Genomic DNA, 22829 nt, shown 5'->3' on the forward strand with positions numbered 1-22829 from the left:
TTCAGGATGAAGTGGTACTGTTTGATTTGCGTGTGGATTTTCTGTTGCCCGTATTTGACAATTCCGTCTATTGACATATCCTGTCAGACGGAAGTGGGCTTCATCTGTCCACAAAATCTTCCATGGCCCATCATTGTCCACTTCCATGCGAGCAAGAAATTCCAAAGCAAAGGTCTTTCTTACTGGCAGATCAACAGGAAGCAACTCATGCACATGGGTAATTTCGAATGGATAAAAAAAGGAATGTTTCTTAGGATTTTGCGCACCGTGCTCACGGGTATGTCCCATGATCAGGCAATTCTCTGTGCACTACATATTTGCACACCACCACTTGTCTCCTCCTGCATTGCTGTGGCCACTGCTTCCACTGATGTCGAATCAATTCGTTCCCTCCCTCTACTAGGTTGCACACCAAAAGAACCCGTCTTTATGAATTCCAGAATCATTTTCTCCGGACCCATGGTAGTCATCAGACCAACTTTTTTTTATAAATCCTTCAGTGTCCGGAACTTCTGCAGAGTGACATGTGCACAGTCACTGCAGCAGATGCGAAAGGAGGAAATAACAGAATGGAATCTGTGTGTACTCACACTGAGAATGCATTTTTGTGTTGCTCCCACATTTTGCAAGATCTAGCCACCCTTAGGCAAGATCAACACATTTACAGAATCAATGCAAACCAACACTCAACCTATTCACAAAAACTCACCACATGAATAACCAAACCAAAAAGAGATGTATCATGAAATTTAAAAAGTTCTAAATAAAGTAAAAAACAATTTTATTATATATGAAACATTTTACAAACAAAATATTTTGTGAACTACAATGAGAACACCAGAGGTATATTAAATGCACCACAGATTTTTTTCATTTGTAGAACACAAGTGCTGCATAGAAGCAGAACATTTTATTTGTCTTGTTTTATTAAATCACAATTGATAGGAATGCTACCTGGGCAGGAAAGGAAAGTAAATTGAGCAAACATTCATAAAACCTTCATTCATTTGAACAATTAATATCAATTTTACTGTATGCTATCACACAGAAACACATCAATGTTTTCTCAAATAAAAAACATAAAAATAAGGTTGCTATTATTTACAGAAATTTAATACACTCTTCCAAGACTTTTGTTGGAATAGGAAAAATAACTAAGTACTTCAGTACCACCCCCCTCCACACACACACACACACACACACACACACACACACACACACACACACACACCTTGTAGCCTCCTCTACAATCTCTCTCACCACATCACAAAAAGGATGCATTCAACACAGACTGAACAATAGGTTTCATCAAAACATTTAACAAATTAACATAGCTTGCTGAATTAACATATCACTGAGATTGCATGACGACATCTACACTAAGCTGTGCTTGTTTTTACATGTGTCAGATTTCATAAGGAAAAAAATCACTTTAGAAACTGACACAAATTTCCACCTTCCATGTAAAAAAATTTCAGTGTTCACTGGAAGGAAGGTAACGGTTTCATAAGAAACACACAAATAGAACTCTTCACACCACAAGATGGTAATGGCAGCTCAAATTTCCATCTTTATAAGGCCCCACTGTCCCATTATGTTGTCACCAACACACTATTTCTTGCCCAGCAAGCGACGCATATCCTTATTTTGGCGCTGCAGAGTGGTATCTGCTGTGTCTGTTTTGTCTGTTATTTTATCAAGTAGCTCATTCTGAGAGTCAATTTCTTCCCCTAGCCCAGCTGCCAAACCTTTCAGCCGTGACAATGAACCACACATTTCTTCCAAGTTACGGTCCAAAGCTAACTGCATGTCACTCATATCATTAGTGTCAGCAGAGGCAAAGGTATCAGTTGTTAATCCTCTGGTTCGTAGACCTGTTACAAATCAAAATCATTACGATTGTTCATCTGTTGTGGTTTACATTAAAAACTAAAGTTATAATAATCCAAAATAGATGTTATTAATCGAAATACATAAAAAAATGTCTAATTTATTCTATGCAATGATTACTTGCATCTTTAACACTTCAATTCCACCACTTAAGAACTATTCTAATGGGAAAAAAACTGAAATCAATGAAAATTCTACTTTCTTCTTGATGTACTAGTTAATAAGTTGAAGTTAATTTGCAAACATTAACATAAGAAATACAGTCTGCCAGAGTAAGACTGTCATGACAGTTTAAGATATCTAAAAAAAAAAAAGGAAATGAACTACAGAAAGAAAAGTTATAAAATTAGAAGAGCAGATTGAAGCTGGCACTCCCAAATGAGGTATCTATGGCTTCCAATATTTCAGGTACTTCCTATCACGGATGGAATGAGGTGAGGCGTGTATGTGTTCAGTACAGTTCAAGAAGTTTTTGATGGTGTATTTTGAAGAGAGGTTTATCTAACTGGCTGTAAAACCTCTCAGTGGTACCTCTTGGGAATATAAAATGGATATCTTGGAGCCTGTTAGATACTACATTGAGGAAGTGTATGGTGCCTTTTATGGGACTAGCGAAGATTCTAAGGGAGATGCTTTTGGAAGAAACAGTCCCACTGATATTGCAAGAAAGTCACAAGAATTCTTATTTCTTTGTTGTGCAGCGATATGGTATGAAACTATGTTTAGGATCCAACCAGGTGTACAAAGCTCTCCAAATAGTTACTGTAAATGATACACTGCAGTAGATCTAGTTGAAAGTACTGGCAGTTTTACCAAAGATGATATTGCAAGAGGCCTTGAGACAGTATGATAATGGATGCAAATCTCATTCAGAGTTTGAAATAGAAAAGACAATTTATCCCAAGGGAGTGAAAAAGAAATATGAACTTAGTGGTATAGGTAAAGTAGAGCAGTCCTTAAGGTAAATTCTTCTGTCTTATGATGATAATTTTTAATTTCTTTCATGGTAAGTTTTCTAATATTTGATTCCTTCACATGCAACCTACACCTTATGCAGTTGAACAGTGTCATCTAATTTAAAATTAAACGATTTTTGTACTTCTGTTCCATTCTCCAATGAAAAGTTAAGTAACTCTTGACTTACAGAATTAAGGAGTTCCTTCACTAAACTAAAAATTACAGAAACTTTGTATTTTCACCCTTTCCACTCAGTCTAACATATAGCATACTTTTATTTTAAGCCAGTACAATACAATACAATAGGTCTCATTCTTTCTGCTTTCACTACAAGCTTTTAAAATATCTCAGAAATTACTTTAAATGGTAACAAATTGTTTCATCTTAATATTCAGAACTGGAATGAAAGGACAACATTTATTTCTTTTACAGAGCAATTTGTATGTAGTATTATTTTTTACTGTATTTTTTACAAACCATTTCCAGTGTCTCAACATTTTTATTTATTTTTAACACTGAGGACTGGGCAGCTATAGTTCCATTGACTGACTGATGCTGCACATTTTCAGTTTTTCTGGATTTTGTATAGCAGGTTCTAATGCACAGAACTTTTTAGATCAGTTTATATTTGAAACATGGATCTTTTTACTAAGAAATGCTGCAAAGAAACAGACCTATGTCAATGACAATTTTATTATACTGAAATTAAAATGTGTTTTTTTGCAACAGTCTCGCCTTTAATTTTCTAAACAGAGATACAATTTGAATTTGTTGTTACTAGAAATAAAACTGTTTGAAAATTTGGTTTTCTTTATTACTTAGTTACATCTGATCTAGTGTGAAAAATTTCACACTCTGAAAAAGAAAGCCCTACATCACACTCTTCACAATAGTATCTGTTATCTCTCCTTGCCACTTTGCACAATCTTGGCTTGCTTCTTTCTGCACTAACTTTGTATCTCCTCCAAGGCCATTTTGACTTTTCTGAAGCTGGAAGAACTTAGGAAAATGTCTTCCACTGATAATATTTACAGGTGAAATGTTTTAAGTGGAAGTTTATTTAGCCAGGCCACCTGTGTTTGCCAAGGCATCTGCCAATTTAGTAATGAATTGAGCAAGATGTCTACTAATACACTTCGACTTTATATAGAACACACACATTTAAGAGCATCATCATGAAAAGGTGAAAACAACTTTCTTCCACCACTTTATTTTTTTTCCTCTCAAAATGGTAAAAGCCTATTGGCTGGTCATTGTGATCCACACCAATCTTGTTACTATTGTAATCTGAACTACATCAGGTTTCATCTCTTCTATGACTCCCAACTCCATTCTGACAACATTAGATGTTGCCATGTCAAACTTTCATTGTCAAAGAAAGTCCATCCCTAGTGCCTTTCCATTTCACATACTACAAATAGTCTTCATCTGTGAAATGAAAGTTAATTTTCTTTTCAGTGTCTGGGATATTAAATCCTTAGCTAGACATTTGCAATTTCTCAATACTGTTCCCACTGCCTTAGTTTTGTTCAGATCAGTGTTAGTGCACAAACAATCCAGGTGCAGAGTACAGCCTTCATCATACAAATCTTCACAGCCTGTTTACTACAAGCAAAATGCTGTTATTAGTTTTTTGCCTACCTACCAGAATCTATCTAAATTTTCAAAACGTCTCAGGAGGAGGGGTCAGGGGCAATTGATGTGTCACTTGTATGTAAAAATGATCTTGAACCAGCTCCATTTGTCTGTCTACAAGTTCCAACTACAAATTTATTTTCATTGCACTTTAAGATCTTCTACTCACGCCTTTTCCTAATTAGTTTGTTTCCTTTATTGTACCTCCTAGTAGTTCCCAACATAGGTCTCTTCATTGCTCACTGAGAAACCCTTCCTTTTGGAATGGTTTTCATATTAATATAACATCTCTCACTGCCATATCAGGACTGTTGATAATAACAGATTGTAAGAATTCACACAGATTCTCAAAATCTTTATAGAAAGATTTTATGTTTCTGAACTGCAAATTTCATCAGTCTTTCTGTTGAATATCAGGTCCATGATCTCTAACAATTTTAGATTTCTAATGTTAAATACAGCCACCATATACAGAAGACGAGTCATAAATGTACAGTCTCAGACATAAAACCCAGCTACAGACTGGCTGACACAGAGACTAAGCCCAAGTTGTTCTGTTATGGCAGCCAATAAAATTGACCACCCATCATACAGTCCAACCATACACATGACTTCACGAAATTATAGAATGTGGAAATGTGTGGAGGAAGTGTTGTCTCCTACCCTAGCTACTGAGTGCTGAATGAGCTCACGATAGTGGTACACACTGCAAAATGTAGCCACGAAGTTTTGAGTTCAGGTCCGCATACTCTACTATTTTTTTAAACTGCATTTCTCCTGATAATTCACTTCATTTTCTGCACCCCAGTAATAGTAAAAACTTCAGGAAACAATTCACTAAACAGCTCATAGCTGTGTGAAGATCAGGATAGTATATGCTTGAGAGTTTCCTCAGACTACTGTGGCTACCAACAAGCAGCCACTTGCTGCAACACATCAAGTGCCATACGACCAAGTGATGATGCGGTGCTTTGAGTGTCCATCAGCTGCCATTTTCTTGTCTTAAGCTTTAGTATGTGTCTTTTAGACATGTGTTGGATTATGCATACTTTAGTTATGAACATAGCACAAGCATTGTAAAACAGTATGGCAAAAATCTAACATTTGTAACATTGCACGCTTTGGGTTAAGTAGAGATGAAGGCAGCAGTCACAGCCCAAATACTTTGTACTGTAGATGGCGTTAGTGCTTTTGAGCAAAACATGTCAGAAAAGGATTTGCTTGTTTCAAGGAAGACAGTTCTGGCTTGAATGCTTTTCGTCATTCAGGAAGTTTCAATAACTGACATGCAATGAACTGGGACCATTTAACTGTGAGGTTTAGGAGTACCGCATGCTCTAATTCAAAGCAACAACTAAAAAGGTGAATTTTACAGCATATTTGCTTGAATATCTTCAGTTCCCTCATTAAGCACCCTTATGCAATATTGTTGCTGGTGAAAAGCTACAATTAAGAAGAAATTAACAAATGGTGCCTTAGGCACACACTTGAGCAAAGGGCAGTGTCAACATAATATGTCATCTGGTGGCTTAAAACAGGTGTTGTGCTCTACCCACTCCCCAGGGATGTGTCCATTGCTGCTGATATTAGTTGCCATCAACTATAACATCTTTCGGTCAGAGTGTAAGGGGAAATGACAGATGAAACTGCATCATATGTTATTACTATGAGATAACACTCTCCTGATGTCGCAAACAAAACTATCCACAAGTTAGTTTGGGAAGTCATCCCTAAAACACTTATCCTTCTAAACTTATGCCCTCAAATGTTTTCTTTCCCATTTTTCATCAAACAACCGCCAAGCAAATGCCTTTCAAGATGAAAATACAACTCAAACCTGGTTTGACAATCTCTAACTCCGGCAGTTTTCTATAAGCATGGAATTGGTAAACTACTTTAACATTGCAATTACTGAAATTTTCCCACTTTAAAGAGTATTCTACGAAGTTTTGGGACTTCAGTTGGATTACGCATACTTCTTGTCACAATATATCAGCTGACAACCCTTCAGCCATGTTCATGTGAGTGTTAAGCACAGAAGACTACTAGTTCAAATCACTAACTTTATATCAAAAACTGGCGCAGTGACGCATGCTCAAAGGCATCCACAACATGAGCGACCTGTCAAGTATCGCACCATGTTTGAGTATTGCTCCATTTATGGTGAGCAGGTGGATGTGCAATGGTGATACTACATGTGTGTTCTGTTGGAACGTACACTCACAGAGTAAAAATTCTGATGTCAAAATTAGTAAATTTAATTGTCACTAGATGTGCCATTGGTCGTACAATGTTTTCTTTTTGAAGAAAGTTGAAGGAATCACCTGGCCCAACTACTTATCTAGTTGAAAGTTGCCATCTTTTGCTAAATGTATTGCCTCCACTTCCTTAATAACAATCCCAGAAGGATATAATTGAAGCCAAGATTTACATGGCAGATTAATCCATGGAATGTCCTGTGGAGATACAATGGTGACCAATGCAGATTTTGCCATACTAGCGAGGTATACTGTAGAAGCCAGCCCTCCACAATCCCAGATTGTCCTTTGCCAAACTGGGAAGAGCACAAGTCTTTGTTGTTGGTGGAAGACTACTTGGACATGTTTCCTTACAATTCTGCCTATTATTGACGGAATATTGGCGACATACAGGAGAAACACCCTGGACTAACCGCTCTTCCTCCCCCTCCTCCTCTTCTTCTTTATGTTATGGGTAGACATGTTTCTTCTCCCTGAAAGCTGTGCTGATTTATACCTTCTTGAGTGAACGAACATACCGGAAGATTTATACAGACCCAACAGGGACGGCAAAAAGAGAAACAATAACATTGCTGATTTCTTCTTTGCTTCTGCAAGAAGATGCGAAAGATTAAGATTTCATAGCTCTGCCCCAGCATGGTTATACTGTCTTCCAAAGGCACACATAAGGTCCTTTTGTGAGAAATACTGGCATTCCAACATATGACTTAGCTAGGCACCTTGTGTCTTTAGTGAGACACTTTGCGGGGAAGTACTCACATCATATTCACAACTCCAGTGAGTTTATTAATAGACTGCAGTCACTTTGACTCAACCCATCAGACCTACAAGGCCTGTTAGAGAAGTATCCAACCTATGGCCAGGAAAAATAAACTGGCTTGCCTGAAGCACTGAACGTCTAATCACCCTCAAAGTAGTCCTTGGGGACTCTACACACTTCTCCCAATGGTGCTGCCATTGTTGGAAGCATGCTGAAAGCCTCTTTTGGAATGGAGTTCAGCTCAGCTGTCATTGCTTCCGTAATGTCCTCTGTTGCCTGAAATCGCGTTCTATTCAATAGCCTCTCAAGTTTGCAGAACTGTCACACGTCACAGAGGGACACAGTAGGAGAGTAAGGAGCCTGTTTAAGCACAGAATCTTTTTTCACCACAGAAGTCTGAATCAAGTTTGAGTTGCCATGATGATGGTGCCAATATCCTGTTGACCACAAGTCTGGTCTCCAGCAACAAACAGCATCATGCGGGTGATGGAGAACATCCCTGTAGTACTCATCCATGTTGTCTGAGCCTGTGATACGTGCTCATGTTGTACTACACCATGTGAGTCGAAGACAGCAGTCAGCAACAATTTGACATTGCTGCACACTTTGCAGGCCTTTGGTCTTTGTGATGAGGAATGGTTCCACAGTGACTGGGATTTGGTTCCCGGGTTGTGCCTGTACACCCAGGACTTGGTGTTTACAAAGCCGTGTCATTGTGGAGTCAAGCACATGCCGTGAGACTTCAACACAAAGCTGCTTTTGCTCCACCATCAGCTGCTTCGGCACAAATTTCACCAACACACTCTTCAGCGCCAAATCTTCAGTCACAATGGAATGTGCCAAGGAAGTGCCAATGGTCAGCTCTACCACAATTTCTGATAGTCACACAACGTTCCTCCTCCACCACGGCATTCACTTTGGAAATGACCTGGTTATTTCAGTATGTTGATGGCCAACCAAAGTGTTGCTCTCCCCCCACCAATGTGTAGCTGTCTTTAAACTATCTGTACCACTCTTTACTCTGTGTGATGCCCGTAGCACTGTCACCAAAAGCCGTCTGCATCTTCTGAACTGTTTCCACCTGACTATCACCCAATTTCTGGCAAAATTTGATGAAATACCACTGCTCCAATTATGTCATTCCCTTGCAAAGAAAAGTCAACACGAGCAGTACACACTACCTCATGCAAATGCTGCTTGCCAGCAACTGAACAGACCTCCTATTAGCAAGCTTTAATGTTGTCTCAATCTTCACTAGGGTCCCTCTCGTGGATTCATTGACACTCGGCAGTAAGTTCAAAGCTGACTTAGCACTTTCATAATGTCCTTTCCTCAAACTACTTTTTTATTCAACAATGAACATTTTGGGCAACTTGGCTGTGTTGCCATGTTTAGTCCTCTCTCCCCTCTGGTAGCAAAGTTTTTATGGGAGACTGAGAAGAATGCACTTGATTCGGCTGAAATGAAACCAAAAGTCTTCTGCAATATGTGGATGGATCACCGGTTCGTTCCATTTACTGCAAGCTCACACATACAAGCCTATATTTGCAGTCATCTAGCTGCCACCACCCATCAGTAACTATGGGTTTCTTTCAAATGTTTGTGCACCAGACACATGTATCTGATGGAGACAGCCTTGCAAAGGAGCTGGAACACCTACAATCAGGGTTCATAAGTAATTATTATTCTCCACATCAAATCAGCACAGCCTTAAGGAGAAGAAACGTGACCACCTACAAGAACAAGAGGAGGAGGAACTGTTCAGGTTCAGGACACTCCACTCGTACATCAGCAAAATTTTGTTAAATTGGGCAGACTCACAAGGAAGCATTACGCCAACCTACAAAGACTGTGCTCTTCCGACTTCAGCAAAAGATGATCAATGCCACATCTAGAGATAGTTAATTTGATTAAATTTGACATCTGAATTTTAACTCCACAAATGCACATTCTTACAGAATGTGCCTGTAGTATCACCATTACACACCCACCTGCGTGCCACAGATGAAGCAATATTCAAAAAGGGTGTGAAACTTGACAGACGTCATTCATCTTACAGCTGACTTTGCACATGTATCTCCATGACAAGTTTTGGTATAAAGTTAGTAATGTGAACTAGTAATCTCCAGAACTTATCACTCACATGAAGCCAGTGAATGGCAATCAGCCAAAATACCATGGCAGGAAGTCTACATAATCCGGCTGCAATCCCAAAACCTCAAGGAGCACCTTAACATTGTCAGACTGTTTCAGATAATGCAGAAGAAAATACAGCATGTCCCATGAAGAATGGTCAATATTCAGGGATGTGACAGGAAAGATCATTTGAAGCAAAAAAGTTTATTAATCAAAGGCTCTAAAGCGCATACCTTCACGAGCTATGAGCACTTTAGTAGGTGTTCCACAGTAGCAAAGATAAGCAAGTGGTCATAGCTGTTAAGGTATCCATTCTAGTGCCCTGGTAACTAGATTTTTTTGCTTCAAATGATCATTCCTGTCAAAACCCTGAATACGGACAATTCCTCATGGGGCACAATGTATAGTCAGCACCTGATCTTTCTCTGACGACTACTGTTGTGTTCAATGAACTAATGGTAAATGCTGTTACAATATGCACTGTATTAGTACAAATGAAATAACATTGCTATAATCTTATGATGAAAGTCTGTTTTAATAAAACATGAGGTATCTGTAACATGAATATGCCTATATCAGCATGAATTAGTAAGACATTACTCACTCTGGACTTCAAAACTGTCTATGTTTTTTTACCTTCGTGCATCATATGCAAACAGAATGGAAATACATTTCATAAATAAAACAGTGTATTCACAGTTAAAAATTATGTAGGCTGAAGTGGAAAGTGGAATTATCAATTGTGCAATAGGTTTCCTTAGACATTTTTGATCTGGTGAAACAAACCTAGAGACAAAGCAGTTGCCATTTTACTGGTTACCATGTAACCTCACTGCTAGCGATGAGCTGCAGTATTCATCTCTTCCTTAGTGTCCCCCTGATAGCTATGACAGACAAATCTCAATGTGAAAGACAAGACTAGTTAGAATTACCATGTGGAATGACTTTCCTGGACTCAAAATCATAAACTGATAACCTGAAGTCACACCATAAGTGAAAATCACTGCTTATTCAATGAAAATGTCATGAAAAGTCAAATGAATTTAGCAGGATAATTCTTTGTTAACCAGGGTGTAAATCTGTCACAGAATTCCCAAACATATTCTGCATTGTTGCCAAGATTCAGTTATACTAGTAGGAGGAGGAATACCAGCTGACAATGTCCTTGACCACAGAAGTTTGGGGTCCACAGAAGCATCGGCTTGCATGCACTGTCGGTCTGTGGAGTCTAACGCTGAAAAATGGTTGGTGGTACGCAGCGGCAAGACAGAGGCTGGCCAGGCTAAGATACCACATGGCAACAGTGTCGAAGAGGATCTTTGAGTTGGCAAAGGAGAAGACAATTTGTCTTTGGTGGACTTCTTCAAGGCTTTCTGGGTACAGGAAGACTTGGGTGTTTGACTGGAGGGACAGAGGGAGTCTACACAGGAGTACTCCTCCTGTCCTACCAGTTGTGTAGCTGGTGGCTTCGCCCCTTGAGGCGAGAGTGACGGTTTGCTGCACAGCTGGACAGGGGGGATGGCAATGCCATCTTGACACTAGATGATTTCACATACTCAGAACTGAATTTGAGGTTGCATGTCTGCGTGGCCATGTCCTTCATGGAGCGAGGGGTAAAAAGAACAGAACTATATGGGCCAGATGGGAGAACACAAGGTTTGTGACTAGCCAGTAACTTGCGATCAACTGGGTAAGGCACTTATTACTTTACCTGGACCTCTTGGGCAACCTGCTCATCAAGATACATGGGACAATTCCGAGAAGAGGTGGCATGGCTGCCATTGCAGTTGATACAGCAGGGAGAAGGGGGTGGACAATTGCCCTCATGTGCATCCCTACCACAGGTTACACACTTAACTGGGTGTCGAATGACATTGGTAAGCAGTTGAAATGACACTGATAGCAGTGAATCAGGTTCGGAATGTACAGCCGGACTGTGATAATTTCATAGCCTGCTTTGGTCTTTGACAGCAGCACCACTATCAAAGGTGAGGAAAAGAGTGCAGGTGGGCACTAAGAAGGAATCTACCTTTTTCATTACATGATGGATGGGAACGACACCCTGATCAGAGAGGTAAGATTGGATTTCGGCCTTGGTTAGACTGTCGAGCAGCCTGGTGTAAATTACACCATGGGTAGAATTCAAAGGTCTATGGGCCTCAACACGATCAGGGTAGGCATGGAGAAGTGAAGCAGCAAGCAGTTGTGCTTGAGAAGCAGAAGTAATCCCCAAAAGCAAAGTGCCATTCCATAAACGTAAGCAGGATTTCACAGGGCCAGCAATTGCATCAACACCTTTCTGAATAATAAACGGATTTACCGCGGCAAAGGACTGATCGTCTTGAGTATGTGAGACTATGAGGAACCATGGCACTGTGGGAAGCATCTTTCAATTGTTAGCCTCATTATGTTCATGTTTTGTAGATGTTGATTGGGAAAATCATTGATTCACTGCAAGAAAATTCCCCATGATTGTCAGCATCTCCGATGGCACACTCTTTCCCTGGGGGCTCCCTTCACAAGGGGCACACCCACCTTAGGTAATTTTTCACACCTCAGGTCACACCTCCAGAGCCCCTGACAGGGGGACCAATTGGCAACTTGGGAAGGTTGCAGCTCAGGCTATCAACCCTCCCTGGGCATGGCCTTTACCAGGGGGTACGTCTGAACCCACCTGTCGACCCGGGGCTGGGAATTACGGGTTACCCAGTCACCTATTACATGTCTGAGACATGGACCGCCCTTCAGGCGTGCACAGGATGGAAGAAAAAGAGGAACCTCAAACACCGAAGAGGAGGAACGAGAGGAGAAGGGAAACGAAGAAAGGAAAAGGAAGTGAAAAAACAAAGGTGAGACTTATTAGGTCAGCGATAGACAGTGCAGCACATTCCGAATAACATCCCAGACATGTTCCCCAAGGGAGGGGAAAAAGAATAGCAAGAGGTTAAATATGCAGCATGGAAGGGAAAAATGCTGCAAAGGCTGGAGCCTCGTGGTAGCCAATCACAAACCCACTAAAGAGAGGCGAGACCCCCCCCCCCCCCCCACCAGAGGAGGGAGGGGCGGCTTTAAAGTGTCAAACAAGGAAAACAGAGTAATCTGAGGTAGGTAAAATGTTGTGACATCTAATGGTATCCGTTTTGCATGTACTATCCAAATGAAAGTGGAAATCTGGGATTTGAGAAACATATATGGGCTGTAAAATTGCCAATACACACAGATTTTGAGTGCTGAATGTCAATTTACAGACCAAATGATCATTAACTCACTCACGTAACACAGGCTTAATAGAGTGCATGATCACAGAATAAGGAATTGGATCAGGAAGACTATACACTACTTGAGGTTTTACTTTGAATTAAGTACCAGAAATTTAGAGAGTAATATGTTGAGACACAGGATTTGTAAATTTCCTAGGTTCTAATAATTTCGAAAGAAACTAACTGCTAACCAAAAATAGGATATACCAGACAAGTGACAGCAGTAATTTAAATTTTATCATAATAAAATACAGTATTAGAACTGGACAATCAACAATCAAAGGTGAAACTCATTCTACGAAAATAATCTATAAGGTAAATACACAAATTACAACTGATTTGCGAAGATTATGGGCCAACAATATCTAAAATTAAAGCAAAAAAATGGGTGTCTATGGTTAAGATCTAGTTATTTTAAAATAATGCTTAGTGGCTACAGTACCCTCAAAATAATTACCAGGCTTCAAATACCAAGAATTAAACAGTAACACAGATGACAAAAATAATTTTTTCAGGCACAGAGAACAGAAAAAAAAATCCATATATGACTGAACCAAGAAAACAAACAAGGTTCTATAAAAACTACAGTCATTGTAACAATACACTCATTGTTTCAGCCTTCCTCCTAAAACAAAGCATGATTAATTTCACCAGACTATCCTGTGGAAGTCATTTCATCTCTACCTAACTACTACATCATACACCTATTTGCACCTGCCTATTGTACTCAAGCCTAGGTCAGTGCCTAGCGCAGTGGTTAGCACACTGGACTCTCACAATCCCACTTCATGCCATCCTGATTTAAGTTTTCCACAATTTCCCTAAATCGCCTCAGGCAAATGCCAGGATGGTTCCTTTGAAAGGGCACGGGCGACTTCCTTCCCTATCCGATGAGGCCGATGACCTCAGTTTGGTCTCCTCCCCCCCCAAATCAATCCAACCCCCTAACCCTCCCAAGTGAAATTCTGACAATAGACTGAGCTGCTGCTTGAGTTCAATCTACTGCAATAAAATTGATTTGAACTGTTAGGCAATGTTTCAGAGAAGATAATCTAAGAAATAAAGACAAATTGAGAATGTTAAATACACTGCTTGACATAAAAGTTAAGCAGTGTGTTAAAAGACTTGGTAGGGTGCACACAAGGCATGCACAGCATTGGATTTTGAGTGAACACTGATGGGCAGAGACAGGTACTGCATACTTGTGCGAGACAGCATTACCAGTGCCTAACAGTCTAAAAGAGGCCTCATTGTGGGTCAAATTGACCACCTGGTTGAATCAAACAACATCCAGATTTGTGGAGCATTCGGTAGTGACAGTGGCCTGTTGTCTGAGTGCACAGGAATGTGAGGGCAGGCACATTCATTGCCAAGGTTCCAGTTCACGTATTACCACCAGAAAGAAGGATTGGCATATTGTGCACTAAGCATATTGTAGCCCCGTAACATTTGAACATGCCATCCAAGAACAAATAATGGACTAACAAACATTCTGTGTCATCCTACATTGTTGGTTTGAGATAGCAGCTGCCTGACTAAGGAGTTGCTGTTCTACGCATAGGTTGCATTAACACAACACGAACTGTTGCATTTGGGTCATGCCATGACCAGGAAGCACAGACTGCCAATGAATGGTGTCACAATAAGTTCAGCAATGAATAGTGGTTCTGTATTATCCCGAATGACCAGTGTTGCCGAATATGTGGTGACCTGGTGAGCGGCTCCACCCATCCAATATTTTGGATATGCACAGCGGTGTTACTTCTGGTGTCACGGTTTGGGAAACTATTGGGTATGACTTCAGGTCACAGCTGGTAGTGACCAAGGGAGTTTTACTGACAACAATACAACATGGACATCTTGTGTCATGTGTTATTTCCCATGCAACAGTATTGTTATGACTTTTCAACAGGACAATGCTCAAAACATTGTGTGTGTGTGTGTGTGTGTATATGAATTGTCCGTGCGGTGATGCTGTAGTCACGTAGCCAGTGAGATCCTCAGATCTGTCCCTAGCAGGACCTGTGAGGGACCAGCCGACATCAGCTCCGTTCCAATGCCAGTATCCAGGACGTCAAAAATCAGTTACAATACATGTGAACCTGCTTCTCTAAGGAAGAGATACAATGGCTTTATGACACCCTTCCCGAGACAATCAGTGCATGCATCCAGGCCAGAGAGGGTACAGCTTTGTAAATAAGACTTTATTCCTGATTCAAGTTTTAAAATGACTGAAATGATGTACTAAAAATCTTGTCATATTGGATACACTGGCTCTCACCCTATCACCAATGTTGAGTAATGTTCGGCCCAGTAGTATGTGGATGAGTGAGCACCTGAGAACACAGGATGCATTAACTCTGACACATGCAAGATGGCTTCATGAGAAAAATTAGTAATATTGTGCTCTATTCAGTCAAACCCCATGAATGATAATGAGTTTTTCTCATGCAATATAGCCTGCATTATTAAGTTTTTGAAAACTACTACTGTCTCCTACTTGAAAGTACTCTAACTGAAAAGTCTTCAGAACACAATCACTTAAAACCATCTCAGTAACACTGCCAAGCAAACAGTTTCAGAACACTAGAATGCTACCAATTATGATTCCACTTTTAACAGAATTTCATCAACAGCAACGAAAAAGAGGAATCATGGAACAGTCAACAAAGGTTTTCTCTACCACTCCAGTAGGCACACAAATGCATATGCAAACATTTTTAATTCAAAAGTCTATAGTTTCAAAGCAATGAATTGCTGGTACAGCAACTTACAAAAAGTGGATAACATGGGATTGTATTATAAAGGAGAGAGAAGCAGCCTACAAGGATAAAGCAATGGAGATCCCTTTAACAAGTGAAGACAGACATCATTATTGTTCCTGTTTACTGCAGCAAGCAGTAATTTAAAAGGATCACACAACAAAGGACTTTCACGTACAAAAGTCAACAAGGGGGTGTATCTGGGTAATGCACAGTGAATTGGCAGATTACAAATCTACAACTCCTATGAGCAGTTTCAATTCCCATAATTTCTTGTGAAAACTAAAATCACTGATAACAATGCCTTGAATCTCGTGATGAATATGTTACATTATAGTTCATATACTACACGTTTCTCAATAATTTCAAGAAGAAAGCAAGGAGCCACCACATCCACTCCCCAACTTCATTAAAGACACGAATTCAGGAATTCTTTACTTTAGCTGTAATCTAAAGAATTCAACACACCAGTAAATACATATAAGTTTACTGGCTAGCAATCCAAGTAGTATACAGAATGTTTAGAACAAACATAACTAAGGGAAGCAGTTAGCCACAGCAAAAACCAATCAGTTCATACATGGGGGTAAAATTTAGGCTTTCTGATTGCACTCACAGGGCAAGAACCACACAAAATACATAAAATGTATTACACTTACCTGGATGAGAATCAACTGGTGAGACTAAGCCAGGGGCACTTCTTGTCCTATCAATAGTGTCAACTAATGGACTTTTGGTTTTGTTGTCAGCATCGATACTAGACTTTTCTTTGGAACCAGGAGGCTGCTCATTAGATTTTCCACTGAAGTAATTCTTCAAACTACCCATTACACTCTGTCAACAAAACAATGAATTAAACAATTCTGATCCCTAATAAACATTCACCAACGTAATTTGCAAAATGAAGTGGAGCTTAGTCAGCAACAATTTCGAATTCCTTTTATTAGCAAAACACTTATACCTGCCTGCAAATTTCATGTCACCTGCAGAGATGAAAAATATTACATTCATCCGTAATGATTCCTTCTACGTACCTTTATGCCCTGAATATGTTTTTGGCTGAATCGCAGAGTTGCGTTAATATCATCCAGTCTCTTGTCTGTACGTTCCAACTGCTCTCTTTGGCGCAATAGTTCCTGTGCATCAATTACAAAATGATTAAACGCCAAAAAGTTTAAGCACACAAATTAACAAAACTACATTTTCACATAAAATTTACTTCTGCTGTCGCAACTCCAATCTGTTCCGAATCCCGCAGCATTGTAATAGACCTGTTGGAAGACGCTAAAGTTCTTTCTTCTATTTCTCGTTTTCTCTCGAGCAACTGTTGTCTCCTATCTTCTAAATCTACCCTATCTTGATTATAACTTGATTTTCCAACTCTCGAATTTCGTAGAAACGTTTCATCATCAACATCATCCTCTATGGCGAAAAAAGGGCTATTTTGATTACTTAAATAGCGTTGCCCCGCCATCACTAAACCTTTCACGATCACCTTTCCTATCACAGAGCTACAACTACACAAAAATTTTGACAACCTCCCACACAAAGCTATATCACTAACCACAGCCAACTACTAAACTCCATGTGACTGTGGATGAAACGTCACACTAATATCGATTGTAGCTAATTTTCGATTACAAAGGCGTCCTCGATTTTGCATGTAGCCTACACCACAACACAAGTATTTTGTCTTCAGAAAGGTGAAAAATCTACTAAAATTGTAATTTATTTTCCCACTTCTTCAGAATCATCAGATTTTGCATTTACTTCCGTTCACGAGTGCATCCCACAGTTGGTGAAAAAATGATGAAAATAAAGCGAATTTTATCTACAGGAGCAAAGAAGCATTCTTTTATCAACTGTTTCTTGCCGAAATTGCAGACACTACAATTGCAGATTTGAAAATATTTCTATAAAAACAATATAGAAGGTGCCATCTACTGACAATCTGTTTAACTAACATGCATAACAGCTCTTGAAGTTTTTCGATTCTTTGGGTCTAGTTTAGCAGGGGATACAACCACCACCACCTTTTTTTTTAAAAAAAAAGCCAAAAAACACTTATCAGCTACTGAAGCATCTGTATCTTCTAATGGGTGCGGGAGTTCCGACTCACACCCACCCACCTCCCCAGGAGTCGGAACTGAAGCATCTGTATCTTCTAATGGGTGCGGGAGTTCCGACTCACACCCACCCACCTCCCCAGGAGTCGGAACTCCCGCACCCATTAGAAGATACAGATGCTTCAGTAGCTGATAAGTGTTTTTTGGCTTTTTAAAAAAAATCTCACGAGATAGAATAAACTGATTCTAAGATACAGATGCTTCAGTAGCTGATAAGTGTTTTTTGGCTTTAAAAAAAAATCTCACGAGATAGAATAAACTGATCCTACTTACGAATAGGTGGAAATACACGTACGTTACATTTGCAACCTCTGAATAAGAAACAAACAATTAACTTAGTTAAATCACACGTTTAATGATTTAGCGAATATCAAGCGATCGCTTTAGATTCACATTCAATTATTTTAATGATAGCGCTTATTAGAACACAGAACTGCTTTGTTATCTATGCCTCGAAGTGAAGACATTACTAACTATGACTAAGTAATGACGTCATTGTTCAAAGCCGACAGGATGTATCCCCTGCTTCACTAGACCCGATTATTTACATGACCGAATTGTGTCATGCGACTTCTGTCATACAAGTCGATGTAAGGAGTTTAGAAGGTGTCATTATTGATAATCTAATTTTACTATAATGCACAACAGCAGTGAAAGTTGCTTACTTTCTTTAACCAAGTGATGTATACTGCCTGAATAAACTGAATTACATCAATGTTCGTCATCACAATAAGTACCATTTACTTTTATAGCTTAATGTATTTAACTTTCAATTCTTCATTACTTCACAGCATTTGCAACGTTACATTGCATTTGTACTTCTGCTAATCTCAGTCTACATCACCAGCAATAGTAAAAGAAATATTTACTGCCAGGAATATTTATTTCTTATTAATCTTTCTTAACAAATAAGTAATTATATATATATAAAAACTGTCATATGTCTGCTGACTTCTTTCTTCCATATTTCGTGTTTCCGTTATGCCACAGGGCACACACACAGACCATATTCAATGCCACAGAAATCAATCAACAAAATATTTCACAATTCTGTTTATTGCCATTCTATTATCAACAAATGGTGATTGTACAACAATGAAACAATATGTTATTTCCAATATGTTACTCAGAGAGGCAAATGTTTACCTCTGTTTTGATTCCATCCAACTAGAAGAAATAGGCAATGTTCAGTTGTACCCCATAGAATTCTTGAACACTTTAAATCCATTTGGTTTACCAGCTCATCAACTGTTTTACAAAATGCTACTATTACATTTATTAGAAATCTTAACACTAATCAGGGATTGATTAATGGTGCAAAATGAGTGGTAACTCATTTAGGTGAGTACATCATCTATGTTAAATTCATTGACTCTAATAAAACTGTACTAATCCCCACATTAACCCCACACCATAATTTTATTAATAATACTTGCATTTACTTATTTCTCCAGTATTATATTACCTATTGTTGACTGATCAGAAAAGGGAGCAAATCATTAGCACAGGTCAACCAGCACATTTTATTTTATTAATGAAATGCAAAAAGCAAGAAAGAAAATATTCTGGAGAAAACCGGAGAGAACTCACAAAACAAGGAGTAACACATAAAGAAAAATGCTGTTAGATCGTCCATCACATAGGTGCAACTACAATCCACACTTCCGGATAGTTGTTCGACTGCTTGCATCGCCACACAGGCCCCCTCCTGTAGAGTGGAACTCCTAGATGAAAGGAAACTTGTGCCAAATTATTCTTCCTGCTCTCATGTGGACTGGTGTCAGTGAGTGAGATGGCTCATTGAGTGGAGAAGTGCCTACCGACCAGTGAGCATCTGTGGCAGCTGGCTCCAATGGCGACGACGGCAGGGTGGTGGGTGGAGCAGGGAGAGGAAGCCTGGTCTGCAGTGGGAGGTCTAGAAGCAGGTTTCAGCTGAAGGAGAGGCTGCATTATGCAGTGTCATTTGTCAGTAGCAGCTATGCTGGATTTACTCGTTCAGTGGAAACCCTGTTTGGCTAGATGATCATTAAGAGCATCATTGTGAGAGTGTATTTCTAAAACTGGAAAGGGGCTAGCATAAGATGGTTGCAAGGGTGCCCTAACAACATCTGTATGGAGCATGACGTGGGTACATTGACCAAGGTTCTCATGAACAAAAATTTGTATATTCATCTCGTGAGATACCATTGAAGGTCGGAAATTTCAAATACACTTCCTCATTTGTAATACCAAATAGCAAGGATATCCAGGTTGATTTTCTTGATGCATGGAGAGAAAGTGGAACAGAAGTCGCAGGATTTCGCTATACACCACTTGTGCTGCTGAAGTTCCGAAGTTGGTTTTGAATGCAATCTGCAATAACAATGCTGTCAACGAGAAAGATTTGTGACGTATTAATGCTTTATTGAGTGTCCTTTGCCATCATTACATCATGCTGTTGCTTGCTGGATGGTAGTATGTGGAATGCTGATGAGTGAAACCACATAAACCAGCTAGTTTGTTGAAATAAGAAGACACCAATTGTTGACTTTGGTCTGTCATCACATCTATCAAACATTCAAACCTTGAAATCCACGTTGACAAAAAGGCTGATGTCACTGTCACTGCAAAAATATCCATAATAGGCGTGGCTTCGACCCAACGAGTAGAACTATCAGTAGCCTTGAGAATATGTTTGAATCCTTGCACTGGGGATAATCGCCTATGGGGACATGAGAGAAACGGCATGTGGGTCGTGAAAGGAGCAGAGGGGCTTGTGAACGTCGTGTTTGACTGGCCGACTGACGAAATAAGCATGACAATCATGATGTAATCCCAGGCAAACATACCTAACCTCGCCATATGAATACGTGGGTTGACTGCAGGATGCGTGAGGTAGTGAATTGCATAAAAAAGCCCTTCCTACGATGCAAGGGAATGAAAGGTTAGTGTCGGCTATGAGAAACATCACACCAGATGAGGAAGTTACCTGTGGGTACTTGTTTCATGTGCATTCTAGTCGTCTGCTCTGGGGCCATAGCTATCCGGGTCAGATCCACTCTAGCAGAGAGCATGCTGATTCTTGAGCCTGGCGCCTACATTGTCAGTTCCTCGCTGGTGACGGAAATCTAACAAGCGTAACTGCCAAGGAGAGCAGAAACTGCGAAGGTTGTTAAATGCCAAAGAAACAGATTTATGGTCTGTAAAGACAGTGAAGTGGCGTGACTTAACTTTTGAGGTCGGAAGTGTCTAATTGCTCGTAGTCTGAGGTATTACATTTAGTCTGTGTGTCAACAACATATGGAAAAAAAGTCGAGGGGCTGCCATGACCCTTTTACCTTATGTTGTAACACTGTCCCTATAGCACTCTGGTTAGCGTCTACGACCATAGGCAGTGGCGCAGAAGGCAGAGAGTCAGCAAGGAGGATCTAACTTTGTGGAAAGCAGACAACATTTCAGGTTTCCACGTGACAGCATTTTTCTCGTGAAATTATGCTGGAAAGCACTGCTGTGGGTGGTACCTGGACCACCACTGCACATGGTAGGTCGGTCTGCAGAAATTAGCCATACCTAAGAAATGGCGTAATTTGTGATAAGTTTTAAGAAGAAGAAACGACTGAAACAAGTCCCCCAAGACAGTAAGGGCTTCATACTTGCTGGAAGCACCCGATGTCCCAAAAGGTGCACTGCCTGTTAGCGAACCATGCACTTGTCACTGTTTATTTTCAATCCATACCCGGAAAGCCTCTCAAAAATAGTCTGTAGGTGAATTTCAAGCTCGGTAGCACACGCAGAAATAATTAACACATCATCGAGATACGCAAAGCAGAAATTCTGGCCTTGGAAAACCTCTTCGACAAAGCTTTGCAGTGTTTGTGTGGCCTTCTTAAGGCCGAATGCTACATTAATCGAAAGGCAAAAGTTGATTACAGTACTGCAGTGTTTTGTATGTCATCTGGTACTATTGCGATTTAATGATAAGCCTTTTGGAAGTCAATGTTGGTTGCTGTTGTGGTCTTCTGTTCCAAGACTGGTTTGATGAAGTCTGCTCTAGCTTTTGCAAGCCTCTGCATCTCCGAGTAACTACTGCAACCTACACCCTTGTGAATCTCTTGGTCTCCTCTGCGATTTTTTGTCCCCAAGCTTCCCTCCAGTATTAGATTGGTGACCCCTTATATCTCAGAATGTGTTCTTCCAACCTATCCCTTCTTCTAGTCGGGCTGTGCCACAAACTTCTTTTCTCCCCGATTCTATTCAGCATCTCCTCGTTAGTTATGTGATCTACCCATCTAATCTACAGTATTCTTCTATAACACCACATTTCAAAAGTTACGATTCTCTTCTTGGCTAAACTGTTTATCGTCCATGTTTCACTTCCATACCTGGCTACAATCCATACAAATACTTTCAGAAAAGACTTCCTCACACTTAAATCTATATTTGATGTGAACAAAGTTTTCTTCTTCAGTAACGCTTTTCTTGGCATTGTCAATCTACAGGTTCCACAGGGGCGGCAGTTTGCGTGTCAGTATCCTACTTCTGTGCTGGGTGGGCCTGGCTGGCCAGTGCATCACGGAGACTGTGCACCAGCTGCCGAGCCTCGGCTAATTCGGCTTGGAGTGTTGCCCTCTCTTCCGTCATTGCGGCTTTGAGGGCAGCAATTTCTTTATCGGCGGCGGCGCGGACCCTGGCGCACTCCTCGTTGACTGCGTCCAGTGGGACAGCCGCGCCATCAGCCACCACGGATCCGCCAGATGCAGGGGTTGGCGAGGACTCAACGCTCTCGGCTGTATCCGCCTTCTTGGTGGTCTTGTGTCTCCGTCTAGCTTAATCACCGCGGCTCCAGTTCTTGATGCAGCTGCAGCCGCGGTAATTCGCCGCATGAGCGCCGCCACAATTGGCGCAGCACCGTGTGGCGTCCTTCTTCGTGCAGTGGCGCGAATCGTGTGCTTGCGCACACCGACGGCACGCCACTGGATTACGACATTACTTGACAACATGGCCAAGTTTTTGGCAGCGATAGCACTGCTCCTTCCGCTCCGCCGTCTTCTTACATCCCCTGTCTT

At 40.4% G+C, this 22829-nt stretch overlaps 1 protein-coding gene across 1 annotated transcript; it reads right to left on the bottom strand.

The window, feature by feature from the left end:
- Nucleotides 1-764: 764 nt before the first annotated feature.
- On the bottom strand, nt 765-17256 carry LOC126100966 (synaptosomal-associated protein 29). Its single transcript, XM_049911628.1, has 4 exons — nt 16878-17256; nt 16693-16794; nt 16318-16492; nt 765-1874 (listed from the first exon to the last, which is right to left on the bottom strand). The coding sequence occupies exons 1-4, from the start codon at nt 17130-17132 to the stop codon at nt 1612-1614; spliced, it is 795 nt and encodes a 264-aa protein (XP_049767585.1). The 5' UTR covers nt 17133-17256; the 3' UTR covers nt 765-1611.
- Between the last annotated feature and the right edge of the window lie 5573 nt (nt 17257-22829).

The sequence above is a fragment of the Schistocerca cancellata genome, chromosome 9 (assembly GCF_023864275.1).
Source record: "Schistocerca cancellata isolate TAMUIC-IGC-003103 chromosome 9, iqSchCanc2.1, whole genome shotgun sequence".
Lineage (NCBI taxonomy): Eukaryota > Metazoa > Arthropoda > Insecta > Orthoptera > Acrididae > Schistocerca > Schistocerca cancellata.

What these genes read in the sequence shown, in the direction of transcription:
- LOC126100966 (XM_049911628.1), bottom strand. Translation starts at nt 17,132, where the DNA reads ATGGCGGGGCAACGCTATTTAAGTAATCAAAATAGCCCTTTTTTCGCC. An exon ending in AACATATTCAGGGCATAAAG is followed by an intron (nt 16,493 to 16,692) that starts GTACGTAGAAGG and finishes TTTTGTTGACAG; the next exon opens with AGTGTAATGGGTAGTTTGAA. An exon ending in ACCAGTTGATTCTCATCCAG is followed by an intron (nt 1,875 to 16,317) that starts GTAAGTGTAATA and finishes GATTTGTAACAG; the next exon opens with GTCTACGAACCAGAGGATTA.